The sequence below is a fragment of the Miniopterus natalensis genome, chromosome 16 (assembly GCF_054644295.1).
Source record: "Miniopterus natalensis isolate mMinNat1 chromosome 16, mMinNat1.hap1, whole genome shotgun sequence".
NCBI classification, from domain to species: domain Eukaryota; kingdom Metazoa; phylum Chordata; class Mammalia; order Chiroptera; family Miniopteridae; genus Miniopterus; species Miniopterus natalensis.
The window spans coordinates 31634799-31650956 of NC_142096.1; the positions used below are offsets into that span (position 1 = coordinate 31634799).

A 16158-nucleotide genomic window follows, 5' to 3' on the forward strand; every position below is an offset into this window, starting at 1 on the left:
ACCTACTAAAATGATATGGGTTAGATGAGAGCATGCGCAGTAACTCTGGATGCGGAGGAGGGAGTTTCTGAGGTGGGATGAGGCGAGACTGAGTGTTTCACCCTAATGGGGGCTGCTCCCCAAGCGGCAGGAAGGAAGTACAGAAAAGGGGGGCTAGGCACCAGCCTCATCTACTTCCCAATTTAGCTTCAATCGCTCAGCAAATGGCCCCAAATCAAAGTGGTCAGTGAGTTCATTTTATTCTTAAATGATGAGACAGGTTAAGGAGAGAAAGAATAAAATAAGATATGCCCTGGAATAATGCACTTGATTTTAGATATATTCAATTTTTGTCAGCAGTTCTTCTCTATCATTTTCCATTTACAAGTTAGGTTATTTCTATTTTTCATATTTGGGAGCACAGAGCCACAATAGCAGAGTCAGAGCAGGAATTTTGCAGACAGTGAAAATAAAAGTGAGTTGCTCTTCTAATTGCCTTGCAGACCTAACTTATCTGAACAATTATTCACAATCCTTCTTGATTCTGTAGTGTAATAAGGGTTGTTGTTGTTGTTTTGGGTTGTTTTTTTTTTTTTATGGCAATGAAATAGGTTCATTTATTGATGTTATAATGATAAAATGAAAACTTGAAAATGATGGGCTCATGCACTGGGGGAAAAAGGGTTTAAATATTTAAAATACTCAACAGTGAAAGTAAAGTTTTTCTCACTTCAAGCTTTCAAAAATGTTATGCGAAGGTGAATCCTGTGCGCTTGGTTTATTTTTTTATTTAATAATATATTTTATTTAACCCATACATCCAAAATATTATCATTTCAATATGCGATCAATGAAAAAAATTAGTAATCAGATATTTTGCATTCTTTCCATACTGAGTCTTTGCAGTGCAGTGTATCTCAAGTTGGATCAGCACCCTCCAGGTGCTCAGAATCCCAGTGGCACCAGCAAATCAGAGGACAGTGCAGGTGTGGAAAGGGGAATATTCTTGACTTGGGGTGGTGAGCGCCCAGTGCCATATAGAGATGACGTATTATAGAACTGTACACCCCAAACCTATATAACTGTATTAACCAATGTCCCCCCAATAAATGACATAAAAAAGAAGAATGTTCTTAGCAAGAGGCAACAACCTAGCAAAGAAAATAATTCAACCTACAGGTCTTGTTATTTTAAAATATTTACATTTGCATGGACTTCCTATGTCGAGAGCACTGCTGTAGATTTGAACTTCAAAGGTTAAAGCTTCAAAACATTAATGAATGTTTTAAAGGAGCAGGGCTCTTAGTCAAAACGCTGTGGGTGGGAGACCCATCCCCAATCCATGCTCTTCTTCATTCCATAGAATGTGCCAGTGAACACTTCCTATCTCCCCTACAATTACTACCGCCCCCCATCAGAGGAGGGGAGGCTAATGGGCTGGGGTGGGGATCTGACACTCCCCGGGTCTCTGTCTCTGGGGAAGGGCCTTGAGCTCACCGTGTTCACAGGCCTGGCTGGAGCCCCGTTTTCCTCCCTGCTCCAGGTGCAGCACAGGCCCTCCCTGGAGCTCATCCCACCCCTGGCCATCCTTGCTCAAGAAAACAAGTTTAACTATGAATCATATTAACAGGTTTGGTTGCTAAGTTACAAGATAAAAGGCAAATAAAGGTCATTTTATACCAGGCTAGCAAACAGTTGGTCTTTCTTTAAGTAGAACTTTAGTTCTTTTAAATAAAATTTGAAGAGCTTTTGATGCTAGACATATAAATGCAGAAAAATTTCATGAGTTTGGGCAATATTCTTAAGCAAAGTCAATCCTGCTGGGGTGCTGGGCTAGGATAGTCCTCAGTTACTTAATCCCAGTCTTCTCTGTAGCTGTGAATGACCAGAGTCGCTTTTACTTGAAGGTGAAGCTAATGGAGATGATGCGTTGCAAAGAGATGCTGTTCTATCAAATGGTGAATGTGTTCCATCTGTTTATCAAGGGAATTGATGCAGTTTTATAAGAATGGCAAATTCAGTGAGGATAGCAACTGACCTGGCCATGCTGGTAAGGCTAATATTTTTTTTAAAAGGCAAACACCTAAGTATTTTATTTGTATTTGTGTATGCTTTAAATGCATGCGTATGAAGTTATTTTCACTAGTAAACCAAGAAAGCTTATAAATCATAGTTCATGAAAAGGTTGACCTTTGAATATAATTTTCCTGCTTTTGTTATGCTCTCAAATAATTTTTAAATTTTTTAATTCTATTTTCAATTGTAATAAAATATATAATTTAAATCATTGTTAATGGAAGTACTTTGTTTTTCAGTACTTGCTATTGTTTATTCTAAATATTTTGCCTTTTCTAAACCAAGTAATAATGTCTGAACTTTAGGTATTTTGACTTAAGCTGACATGTTGCTAGAATGACCACTTTCATCTAACGAATCTTTTCGATATTGTCTTTCCCAGGTATAAGCCCCAAACTCAGAAGAATAAAACTCTTCATATCCTTTACACTCAAGTAATTCTTGGTACTTTTTGAGTGGGCCGCTGGGCTTACTGCTTTACCTATAAAAGGTAAATGCTGGACATAATTAAAATATGATATTCTTCATATTCTAGTTATTTTAACCTAAAATAAATGACCCAAAGACCCTCTCTTAGGACCTAGAATCAGAAAAGCCCTTTTCCTTCCTTGAGCAGACATTACAACTCCTGAAGTCAGGTAGCCAGATATACAAAACCCTTCTCGTTGGAGGTCAAAGAAAAAGCTGTGCTTTATGGTTCCTCTCTCACAAATTGGAACCTTGTCATAAGCCCAGGGCTCTCCTTGGCATTTTCCCTGATCCTGTAGCTAAGACTCAGCCATGGTATGGTTACATGTGGGAGAGGCAGTGGCTTCTTAGCTGAAGTCTCAACAGAGGGTTCTGGCTTTGCCTCTCCCACTAGGACCCCCTAAAAGGGGTGGGGGACATCTGGCCCGAGGAATCACTTGGTCTGGCCCTGCCAAGGCAACCATAGGCGGGACTTGAAATTCAATAAATCTAGATTTTTTCATAGCTAATTTTTAAGTTGATAATTTTGTATGGCCCTCGAATGATGTTATAAATATCCAAATGGCCCTCAGCAGAAAAAAGGTTCCCCACCCCTGAGTCTAATAGAACATGGGCCTCATGACCAAAACAGCACCCAACACTTCTCAATCAGCCTTGTTACCACCTATAAAATCCTATTTTGTCTGATTCCCATAAAGTAACCAAATGCTACTGCAGTCTAAAGCCAGATACTTTACTTTCCCTTCCTGGTACAGATGAATTTCCTTACTATTCAACAGTGGTCCAATATTGCATTATATACCTGAAAGTTGTTAAGAGAGTAGATCTTAAATATTCCCACCACAAAAAGAAATGGTGATTATGTGACATGATAAAGGTGTTAGCTAAAGCTATGGTGGTAATTTTTGCAGTACATAAATGAATCAAAGTTATACACCTTCAGCTTGTACAATGTGATTCATCAACTATATCGCAATAAAGCTGGGAAAAAAGAAATTAAAATTAACACTTGTCCATAACACTCTATCCAGACTTGACTGATGTTCTCCCAAAAAGCCCCATATATTATTTGTTGATGATGCAGATCTTAAGAACAACCAATGTATATTTTGTACTGGGCATTTTCTTTACAAAAGATACCTCATTTAAAGTTTTAAGAACATCTTTGTTGATGGTAGCTACGCCTCGAAAGTTGTTCATGATGGCAGCTTTGTTGTTTACCCCAGAAGCAGCATCTAAGACGAAGATTTGTTTGTGTGGAGCATTTGTTAGGGTTCAGCCCCCTGAAAGGGAAGAGGGAGGATGCATCATTGGGCAGAGGGTCAGGCTGGGCTGTGACCAGTCCCCACCAGGACCTTGGGCAACCCTGTGGAGAGCTCTGGAGGGGTGCCTTCAGCATTGTTCTCACTGCAGAGAGAACTCGGGCATTTCCACTCTGCGTCTATCAGATTGGATTAGGTTCCCCTCAGAAGAGAGCATAACCTTGGCTGCAACAGCTACGAGAACAGTTTCCAGAAGAGCCGACACTGAGACACCAGGCTCTTCAGGCCTGAAGGGGGACACAGGCGTCCTTTCCACTACAGGCACAGTATGAAAATTGAGAGGTTTTTCTACCTTCCTGGGACATCCCAACATGAAGAAACAAATGGCTTTAGCAGCCACCAACATACAAAAGAAACCTTAGTTATGAATTAAAGCCCACACTTATGAAGTCACAGGGGTTACTCCAGCCGTAAACCAAGCCCTTTATTATTTGTTTCTCTAGGTGTTTAAAGAAAGATTCCCCTCTGATTTCATGAATCCATATTAGAATAAGAAGTATTTATTCAACTCCAACAATCTGTCCCTATAAGAGAGAAAATCCCAGCACTGTCTCGTACACAGCATGGATCTGGACATTCCCAAAACACTCACTTAGTGGCACCCAAGCCAGTGTCGAGCACGTCAGCCACATGCTAGGGGAAGGTAGATTGCTCCAAGCTTTTTAAAAAATATTGATGGGGAAATGTCCCCTAAGAAACGTAACAGGGGATCAAATGGTTCCTTCCCTGTAATTATCATAACCTAGGTAAAACAATAAAGGTAAGGCATGGCTCACAACCCACCCCAAGGATGATCTGAGCATTTACAAGTGGCTGTCATTTAGTTGCCCAAATCACAAAGCTTTAAGTAGGTTTTCATATTAATTTTTAAATTGTCTGGTTAAATTTATGCTTTCCTTGCTGAAAGTCTAACATGATCACTTTTGGGGGGAAAAATGTTGTGCACTTTGTCTTATTACTCTCTTCCAGGTGAAATGCTTAAGAAACTATACAAGATCTTCCTTTAAAACACAACTTCCATTGACTTGTCAGCCCCAACGCCCTGGAGAAGTAAAATGAATTAATGATGGTTTAAATTTTTATTTCTTTAAATTCAAATTACAGGGAAGTCACAGACCAGTTAAATTAACTCCTTTATACTGTTCACCTACATTCACTAATTAACATTTTGTGCATTTGCTCTGTATCACTCTTTTTCCCTCTCACTCTTTATGTATGTTAGTTCATATAAACAATAATATAATTATTATTACTGGCACTGAACCATTTGAAAGTTGTTCCTAAATATTTCCATGTTTATCTCCTAAAAATAGGAACATTCTGTTACATAACCACAGTACAGTCCTCAAACTCAGAAAACCAATATTAATATAATGCCATAATATATCCCCTATATGTCTTTTATATAATATTTCCCTTGATTCAGAGTTCAATCCAGGATCACTCACTACAATTAGTTTTCATGTCTCTTTAGTTTATCTGGAGCAGCTTCTCACCTGTCTTTGCCTTGAGGACATTGATATTTTTTAAGAATACCAGCTAGTTGTTTTATGGGCTCTCCATCCATATGGGCTTTTGGATGTTTTGTCGCAATTAGTCTTTGAATGATAGAAATACCAAGTTGCTGATGTCTGTCCTCAGTGACCTACATCAAGAGGTTCACAATGATAGTTTATCATATTGCCAGTGATGTTAACTTCGATCAGTTGGCTCAGGTGGTTTCCACAAGATTCCTCCACGTAAAATCATCAATGATCCTTTTGTAATGAATAAGTAACCTGTGGGGAAACACTCTGAGGCAGTTTAATTATCTGTTGCCCACCAAACTTCCACCTAATAGTTTTGGCATTTATTAACAATTCTTGCCTAGGTCAATTACTACTATGGTAGTTGCAGAGTGGTGATTTCTTCCCAGCCTCCTCTCTCCTTCTGCACTTATTAAATAACATCCCTTGTGAAATAAGAGCTTTTCCTTTTCTCCTGTTTAGTTATTTAACATCACTAGAGACTTATGGATTCTTATGTTATTTCAAGAGTTTTCATCCATTACTGCTGATGTGTGTTGATGGTTAAAGTGTCCCAGATTTGGCCATTGGGGTCCCTTCAATCTGGCTCCTGTGCCCTTTTTACAATGTCCTTTGTTTTTTAGAACTTCCTTCATTTTTGACACAATGAAGTGCTTCAGACTCATCTTGACTTCTCTCTGTCCCAGCCCTGGAGTCAACCATGTCTCTAAGCTGTTCAAAAACACCTGCATGGTTTTTTTTTAATCTATCCAGAATGTTTGTTCTCTACAATTATATCAATAAATTTATGTCCCTTCCATGTGTAATCTCAGGGAACCTTTCTCCAAGTAATTAGATGGCCCTCCCTTGCTGACCACATACAAACATGACCTATACTTTGACAAGATCATCCTGCTACAGGACTTAATGGAAAATGGTATCTCAAAACCAAAATCTGGGTGCAGGCTGTGCTCACTACCGGGGTGTAATTGCTTCTATTCACTGGATAGAACTAAGAAATACACACTTTTATTATCAATATGGTATATTTTAAGTCATGAATTGGAAATGTGCATATATTTTTACACTGTGAATTCTTATAGTTCTGATTCCAACCTCATACATACGTTCTTTTCTACCTTCTCCAATTCATATTTGCATCTCCCTTCTCCCACAGAGACAAGCCTAGCTCCCAAACAATAGGATTATATGTCCTCAGCTTCTCAATCCTGCTGTATGTACAAAAATGGTTCCAGAATTTCCACACCCATACGATACAAACAAGAAACAACCAAGAAGTGTTCAAGGCTCAAAGTTTTGTTTCCTGGGATTTATTTTTTTTTATTTTTATTTTTTGCAGTTTTGTTGTCTTTAAACTGAGGGTATACAATCAAAGCACTGTGTTTAAAAGGTATGTGCTAATGGTATTTAAAATCAGGATAGTTAATATTTACAGAAGAATTCAATCCTTCTTATCCTAAAATTCTTCCCCAGTCTTCAGTATGATGTAATCTACATCACAGAATCCCCATAAACTCTCTCTTTTTTGCTGACCAGCATTACCCTTGTCACATTCTGATCTTGACAAGTGCTTTCAAAGCTGAGTATCATATACTGAGTCATGCCCAACAGGTACAAAGTACATTTGTGAAAGGGATACCAGTGAACACTCTCCTCTCCAACACACAATTGGTTACATAAGGACATCAATGAAGGTCAGTCTTAGAACTATATTGAAAAAGACCATTTCAAGTGTTCCTAACAACTAATGCTGCTCTTAAACTCCAGAACGTGGACTTAAACATCTCAATGCAAATGTACTAAGCATTTTACAACCTGAATATCTATTCCCATTGGATATCCAGTCCTGGGCTCCCTAAAGGCCTCCAGAAGCAGGAAATCTACAGAAATAAGCAAGCAATTACAACAGAAAATTGCAGCAGCTGCCCACATTGCCGGTTGTGGAGTTTCTTACCTGGCCGAGACCCTTCTAAAAAGATTAACTGATGCACGTGGCTCAATTGAACTCTAGGCCTCCCACAGTTACTGCTGTTAGTTACGCATCCAAAGCCTCAAGGTCCTCCCTGAGATGTCAAGGATAGAAAGGGACAGGTGACCAAAAAAGAAAGAAAAAGAAAAAAAGGGACAGGTGACTAGTAATAAAAGTTATCATTCAACTATTTTGTCATAAATCAGTTGAGAACCATTGCATGATTTGTTAAATCTACCGAGAATATCTGTTCTTCTCAATTAGAACAATTACAGCCAGGCAGCAATCCGTACCAACCGATTATCTTTATGTCCTGTCAGTATACACCCAAGGGACTATTTGTCTTATGTAATTAGATGGGCTAATGGCCTGCTAATGACTTCAAAATATGGTCTTACACTTTGACAAGATCATGCCGCTTTCTAAGAACTTAAATCCCTCCGCATCTCACATTTTTGGTGGGGAGCCTGACATGGTAACTTATCGGAAAAGATCCAAAACACCATATACTACAAGGCTTTCTTCCTCCGACTGAACTGTGTGATCCACAATTTATATCGACCGTAACCCAATGACAAATAAAAGAGCTTAAGCTTTAGAAAGAAGTCCACCCAAACCACAAAAATTTGTTGCCTACAATAGTCCCAGCTAATAAAATTGTCCCTCACTATTTACAGGCCAACCAAGCACTGAGTCAATACAATAACTCATGCTGTGCCAACACTTCAGGAAAGGTGGACTGATTAATTTGAGGACAGTTTATAGTTTTTAAGGTTGGCCAAACTGATCCATGGTAGTTGTACTTGCGTTGGTTCTAGAGCAATTAAAAACTAAGGGCAAAGTGAGGTTCTAAATATCTCTTTTAATATTTATGGTTGTCCTCAGACCTCTTGTCTTTTCTACTGAATGATATGCAAGTGCTTAAAAAATCACTGCAGGGCCACTGTGCCAGGCTGACCCCCAGCTGATGTTCCTGCATCAAATAGATGAAGCCATCGGATCACTCAGCTGCCTTTGACCTAAACGAGGGCAAAGTTATTATAACAGAGAAATGGTGCAGTCTCAGCTTACCTAAGGAGGAGAGTTCAGCAATAGCCATACCCAGAAATAAAACACATCACTTGCAGGCGCAGAATTTCTCAGAAAACTCATAAATAACTAAAGTTGCCTTCCCTGATAATGGCCAGTCCCTGATAAATGCCTGTTTGCTTCAAGGAAATTGCTCCCCCAATACAGTTTAACCAATCAGCTTGCCCACGGACAGGAAATAGTATTTTGCTGTCCCTCAGGCTGCTGTGGCCTTTGCTCTTATAAACTCTTCCTTGCCTCGGTTTCCCGACTGATCTCCATCACATGGGAGTAAATGTCAGCTGTGCTTTTAATTAAACCGAGTGTATCTGGATTATTCTTTGAGGCAATGATCCTGAATCCAATCAAGAAAGTTAACTTCTCTGGGCAATTTCTCTTTACAGAAACACAGAAACTAGTGACCACATGGAAGCAAACAGTCACATCGGAATGTAAGAAAGGTCATAGGACAATTGGCCCAGTGTCTGCAGTAATTCAATAGCAGGAATTTATAAAAAAGGAAGGGGGATCTGCTCCAGATCAAAAGAGATTTGAGCAACATAAAACTGAATAGAATGTGTGAACCAGATTTGGGTCCTACTGCCAACAAAGAAACTGTAAAAAGCCAGTTTTGAGACAATCATAAAAATGTGATTATGGGCCAGGTATTAGGTGATACCAATAAACTGTTATTAAAATTAAGTGCAATAATAGAATTGTACTTATGTTGGAAAGCTTCATATTTTTAGAGATACTTAAGTATGTAAGAAAGGATTTAAATGATGTCTGAGATTTCCTCTTAAAGATTTCAGCAAAGATGGAAAAAAGAAAAAAGAAAGGAATAGAAGGAAATCTTGATAATTTTTTAACTCGAGTGATACAAGTTCACTATTTTCCCTCTTTCTTTGTGTCCATCTGAAATAGTTCATCACAAAGATTTTCTTATACAGTATTCTTATATTTTGATGTAAATATTTAATCTATATGTATGCACTAGTGTTTGGGATCCTCTTTCCAAAACAGAGTATTTCCTGCTCGTTCTAAATAAACCCTAATAGCAACTCTCTGGGCAATTTCTCCCCCACAGTGAGCAGCACTGGCTCCCTAATCTGCATATTGAACTGAATTACTGAGAAGTGAGGTGGAATTACTCAGCCTGGGATCCAGGAAGCAATTTTTTAAAGAAGGAAGAGTCCATCAGGATGAGAGAAAGTAGAATGAGATTCTATTGTCTATGGTTGAACTCAAGGCTAATGTTACTGTCAGACTGAATTTTTGATGAAATGGCTTTCTGGAGAGTATTAGGCTGAGCAAAACAAGCCAGTGAGAGAAAGACAAGTAACACAGGATCTCACTCATAGGTGGAACCTAATGAGCAAAATAAACTGATGAACCAAATAGATCCGAAGGTGTGGAAGTGAGAACCACACTGAGGAACCTCAGAGGGAGGGGATGGGGACGGCGAGAGATTAATCGAAGAATTTATATGCATATGCACAGCCCTGGGGCACGGGCCGGGTGGGGCAGGGGCTGGGTGGAGGGGGGAAAGGGGAAGGAAATGGGGGCATCTGTAATACTGTCAACAATAAAAAAAATACTGCCTCCATGTATTAACTCAATTACATTTGATAATAAAGCAGGATGGGGTGGGGGAAGTTCAGAGGGTCAGCGAATGCGTGAATTAATGATTAGGAAAATATCCTGGGAAGGGAGAACAATAAAAATGCTTTGGCTTTTCTCTTCCCTAATTCCCTCTCCTTCCAGCTGTGATTTAAAATAAACAAAGTCCTGGCAGGTTTGGCTCAATGGTTAAAACATTAGCCCGTGGACGGAATGGTCTCAGGTTCGATTCCAGGTCAAGGGTAGGTACCTGGGTTGCAAGTTCGATCCCTGACCCTGGTTGGGGAGCATGGGGGAGGCAATCAGTCAGTGTTTCTCTCTCTCCCCCTCCTCCCTCCCTTCCCCTGTCTTTAAAAATCAATGAAAAATATATATATATCCTGGGGTAAGGATTAAAAATAAAATAATAAAATAAAATAAAAAGTTCTTAGGTAATGAATGGTAACTGCAGTGTGATGGCAGGACTTCTGTGTGAAACATAAAGTGAAGTAGGGACCTTCAGATAGACAGAGTGAGTCATTCTTCCCTACGCTCCTCTTCCAGGCACCTCGGTGTTGTCTCGCTCCAGGGCTGTGAACTGAATTGCTGAGTGAAATCCCGAGGGCAGCAACTTCCCAGCCTTGCTGGTGTCCAACTAATGTTCTCCTTGGACTCAACTGGAAATCACCTTATGGATAGAAGGGAAGAGTTACAGTAGCTGCTTCCAAGATATCAAATACTTGTTCAGCATTACCAGTTTAGTGTAAAGATTTGACTTATTAAACTTATATCAAGCCCTTCTTGTGATTAGAGGAAGTTCATTTCCAGAAAAGTTCAATTATGAAACCATCAATAAGGATCTACTCATTTCAAATAAGTCATTTTGCTTTGGGGTAAATGATACTAATTACCAAAATATGCAAGTTCCATTTGGACATGAAAACTCTAGGTACAAATAAGGAGGAGATAATTAACTAGGCATTTTTCATTTTTAAATAACTGACCTAAAAGAAAAATAATCCGATATCTTCAGTCAGCAGCACAGAAACAACTCTAACACACTGGGAAATGCCTGCACCCACCCCACAGATCTCATTGTTGATAAGGAACACTAATCTCCCTTCCTGGAATGACTTTTCTTTTAAATAAACCATATTGATTCTATAAAGGATACCCAACCCTTTTTTATTTTTCATTAATCTATAGGGGGTTAAATGTGGCAAAATCATCAAACTGCCAGTCAGCTAACTATTTTTCACGTGTTGCTACTTTTGATGTATCTCTAGGTATCTTCAACTGTAACTGCATTTCCAACCACCTAAAAAAATTCTATGGCTTTTTATTTTCCCCCAACTTCCTTTGTTATCAACTGAGATCAGATGGAAATAATTAATTCACCCCTAACAGTAGTTTTCATATCTTACTAACTTTTAATAATTACTTTAGGGTTCTTTTCCAGGTACTTTATTATTATTAACAGAAAATGACAAGACTACATTAGATGACATCAGCTAATCCTCCAAAGCAACTGTTCCTCTCCAATTTGGAAAGAAATCAACACCTCGGGCCTCCTCGCAGAGAGAATGCATAACAGGCTGTAACCCACAGTAATTAAAATCCGTGAGCACGGCTCTGATTCCCACAGCCTCCTCTTACTGCTGGTAAAGTCTTAAACATTCTCAAGGGCCTTCTAGAAGCTGTCGCGAGCCCTGCCCACCGCTGTGCGTTGTGAACAGGGCAGGATATAAAGAAACAGCGGGGAACAGCCCGGGGCCCACTCCCAGGTGCTCCAAGCAGGGAAGGGCGGTGGCAGAGTCTCTGCCTTCAGTCGTCTTGGATCTTTTCCATTGTGTTTTGCTGTTTCACAGGCATTTATCTACCATGTGGATTATGAAGCCAAGCACTAAAAAGGATATAAATATATACACTACTCTGTCCCTACCCTTACAAAGTTTAAATATATTGAAAACCATAAACATAATAGCCACAGTTTATGAAATATCTATGGTGCTTTAGGCAATTTATATTTGATAACCTAACCCTCTGTTCTACCCAGATCCTGCAAGACAGGTATGGTTGTCCTTATTTTACAGTGTACAGATCTAGCACCTTTCCTTTATTTGGGACCCGCCTGTCCCCATGAAGACCGTTTCCTTCAGGGAAAGTGGACCCTCATCTCCAGGCCTCTGGCATCCACTCTACCTCTGTAGTTAGAGGAGTCGGTTTGGGCTGGTTTTTTTCTTTTTCTCTCTATTCTTTGCAACCAAAAGGACTCTAACTGATAAACAGAATCCAATTCATCCTCCAAAAGTAATAACATTTTCTTTGAAAGGTGTGGCTTCTATTGTCCTCCATTTTATATTTTTTAGACATGAAGGAAAAACTTAGCTGATCTCATAATATTAAAGTCAGAAATTTTATTAAATAAGTATTTGTTAGATGAATGAGTTAGTTGAACAAATGGATGACTAATGAATAAGTGATTGAATATGAGATCATTCTCTCTTCCTATTTGGCCCTCACTCTCTCAGGCTGGGAAACATGATTGACAATGAAAAAGAAAGAAAAGAAAAAATAATAATTTATTATAATTCAGATCTTCGAGTATATTTAATTTTTCTTAGCCCACTAATGTTAGCCTGCTCTTCTTTTTTTAACCCTCACCTGAGGATATGTTTATTGATTTTAGAGAGAGAAGAAGGGAGAGAGAGAGAGAAGGGGGAAAGAAAGAGAGAGAGGGAAAGAAACATCAATGGGTTGCCCACCGAAGGCACCCCAGTTGGGATAGGACCTGAAACCTAGGTATGTGCCCTGACTGAGAATCGAACCTCTAGCCTTTTGGTGTATGAGACAACTCTCCAACCAACTGAGCCACCCAGCCAGGGCAGCCTGATATCTTTACATACCTTTATAGTAAATCATACTAACCTGCCCTCTCCCCTGCTTGACATTTGAAAAATCATACATATCTTGAGTTCAGGTGCCTAGCGCCCAGAAAGTCGGAAACAGAAGAGTCCCACATCAGACACTGACCCTCTCACATCCCGTCCATCAGTAAGTAACGAATGAGAGACTGGGCAGCAGAATGTGTGTTTTGTTTTGTTTTACTCATAGTGATCAAAGTGCAATAGATCTTGTTCAACCGCCAATGACAGTAGTTGTTAAAGACATCAGTGCCATGACTTAAGGACCTTTCTCTCCGAGGAAGCTAAGGAATGTGTAGAGATGACACATAGCCTGAGGGGAAAGGGCGTGGTGGGGAAAAGAAGACAGTCGTCCCACAGGCCTGCTGAAGGTCCCTGTCTCCTGATTGGCAACTTCTCCACCAAGGGGAATCAGCCCTCACATTTAAGGTGGGAAATGACTATAGAGAGGGGGGAGGGGTTTATTTATTTCCAGACCCTGCCAGCTTCCATATTGTTCTCTTGCTGTGTCATGGTCACAGACCTATACAATGACAGGAAAAATAATTTCTAATCTTCCTGTTCAAGGAATAATGTTATTGATCTGTATGTTATCTTTTGTTCTCCCGTGACTCAGCAGGTCAGAACAGCCTCAGTTCCAAGGTGTGCATGGGATTAAAATGTCTCACAAGTTAACAAGAGGGGAAGAAAATCATTTCAGCACCAAGGAGAGTGCCCTGTTATTTTTCAACTGGTTTTAGGTATTCAAAGCTGCATATTATTCATGAGGCTAGAAAGAAATTTTGAAGTGGTGGTTTGATAGAAAGCTGCTAAGAACTCATTTCACTCATGAGAAAAATTCTCATCATTTCTATAAAATAAAAACTTGCCGGGGTTATGTACATGTTCCTGATTTTGACAATATGCTATGCTACTCTTTTAGCTTCCAATGCAATGGAATTAGGGAATCTTTGCCTATTGTCAGATGTTGAAGCCAGTTTCTGAATGGATCTAGACTAGAGGAGGTTCAGTGGTTCAAAGCTCCATGAGAACAAGTCTTAATGTCTTTCTCACTGCTTCCTTAGGCTTGGTATGTGGTAAATGCTCAGTGAATATTTATGTGAGTTGAGTGAAAATGAATGAATTAATGAATGGTATCAGTTAAGTGTCTGGGGTGAGTTAATGAGTGCCTCACTTGTAATGAAAAGTCACTTTTTGCAAGTAGTCTCGGAGATCCTCACATGCCATGCTGCTCAACTTGAACACATTTGTCCTTGGCCCATAGCAATGGAGTCTCTAGATCTCAGAAAAACCATGCCCCAGACCATGCCATTTATCTTCGCTAAGCCTTCGGTGGAAAGGGTTCTCCTTAGAGATCTGGAAGGGTCACTCAGGTTTCAACCCGTGTAATCTAACATTTCCAGGCCAGCATGGCCTCCACCCACCTGTGGCTCCTCCAATGCTCAGGGCGACCAGTCAACCTGTTTCTGCCCTGTTACCAGGTGGACAGGGCACAGGCACTGGAAGCTAACTCTCATCCTCTTGCACAAGGTCCCCAGGTGGACCATAACTGCTTGGCCCTATTCCCAAGCTGCCCAAGCAGCCCATTCCTTCTGTACCAAGTGTAGAAAACATCAGGCCTTGCTCTGCTGAGGGACCCTCAAAAGTCCAGAGACATCTGAGCCCAGCTGTGCTGGAGGCAAATGACAAGATTGCAGTTCTGCTCTGAGTTGCCACCATAGAAGACCCGGGGTCACCCTGGGAGACTAGAATCTACCAAAGACAGGGCCAAAGGCAAAGAGAAAAGACAAATAAGTAAAAACAGTGTTTAAACAGATGCTTCTGACAGTCAGAATGTTGCAAAGACTTCTCGAGCCTCTGAATCCCTTCCCCTTGTTTGTGACTATCTGTGCAAAGAAATCGGATAAATGAAGTCAAGCCTCCTGGCTCCCAGGTAGGCACAGCCCAGTTCTCAGCTCCTAGGAGCCTTCTGGGCGAAGGCTCCACTCTACTTGGACTGTACTACCAGGCCCCCAAAACGGGGGGAGCCGCCGGGGACGGACTGATTTCCATTTCAAACTGCATTCGGGTGCTTTGTACTCCAGCACCACCGGCCAATCAATATTTAATGCTCAGAGATTCTGACTCTGCGCGAGTCATGTCAGGGGACCTGGGGAGCCAATCTGCTCGAGCTTCGGAGTGATAATTATTCATGGGCTCCTGCCTCTCGCTCCTTCTCTCGCTCGGTCCCACGCCGCAGACTCAGTGCCTTATTCAGTCTTCTCTCTCGCGCTCTCGCCGCCGTCGCTGGACCCCGCGCCTTCGCAGCCGCCCGGCACCTGCACCCCCTACCATGGCTAAGACCGCGATGGGTAAGGCAGCGCGCCTCGCGCTCCCCGAGTTTTCCGGGGCGCCCACCCTCCCTCCTCCTGAGAGCTTCGAAGGCAGTCGGGGATATTTTATAGACAAAAAGACCCGAAGGGTAACACAGAAACCGGGAAGGACCGTGCGTGCGCTCTGGGGGGTTTGGGGAGGGCCCGGACGGAGGGACGCTCCTTGGAAATTTAAAGCTAAGAATTTCTTTTTAAAAGTAGAAGCAGGTAAGTTATGTTGCAGTATTTAAAATTAAGGCTCGGCCGTGGGGGAGGGGCTACCTTGGCCATTTGCCTTAAATAGGGTTAAGAGAAATTTTGGAAAGTGCTTTGTAATGTCCTTTATCTATCATCTATTTTTTTGTTTTTTGTTTTTGTTTTTTTTTTTAAGAAAATGAAAAGAAAGGGGGTGGGAGAAAAGAAAATGACAAAGTCCAAGCGGTCCCATCGAGGCTGTTTGAAAGGTGGGTGGAGACGAAGGGTGGGTGCGGAGGAACCGGCAGATTGTATGGTATTGTCTCCGGGGCTGGAGAAACCGCTCGTCCTGGGGTGCGGTGCCCAGGGGGAAGGGCGGGAGTGGGGGGCACGCTCCTTTGTTTTAGGGGAAGGGAGGGGAAGGGGGGAGTCGCACGGAGGGCGCGGGTGGGCAGCTGCAGGGGAGGGACACGAGGTGGCGAGGGGGAGGGACAGCGGTTTCCTGGTGGCTGGGGTGGGGTTTCTTTGTGTGAGGAGGCAGGGTCCCTGGGGGAGGCACCTGCTGGCCGGGCGCACAATGCGGGCGGCCCCACCCCGCGCGGAGCCTGCGGGCGCCCCACCCCCAGCCGGGTGCTGCTTTAGCCCAGAGGGGGCCGGGCGGGGAGCGGCCGCTCGGCCTCC

General features: G+C 41.5%; 1 protein-coding gene across 1 annotated transcript in view; it reads left to right on the plus strand.

The window, feature by feature from the left end:
* The first annotated feature begins 15256 nt into the window (after window positions 1-15256).
* STMN2 (stathmin 2) overlaps window positions 15257-16158 on the plus strand; it is a 32531-nt gene continuing 31629 nt past the window's right edge. Inside the window, exon 1 of the mRNA XM_016215996.2 lies at window positions 15257-15282. Coding sequence (XP_016071482.2) covers window positions 15264-15282 — 19 coding nt within the window. The 5' untranslated portion in view covers window positions 15257-15263. The remainder of the gene's footprint in view (window positions 15283-16158) is intronic.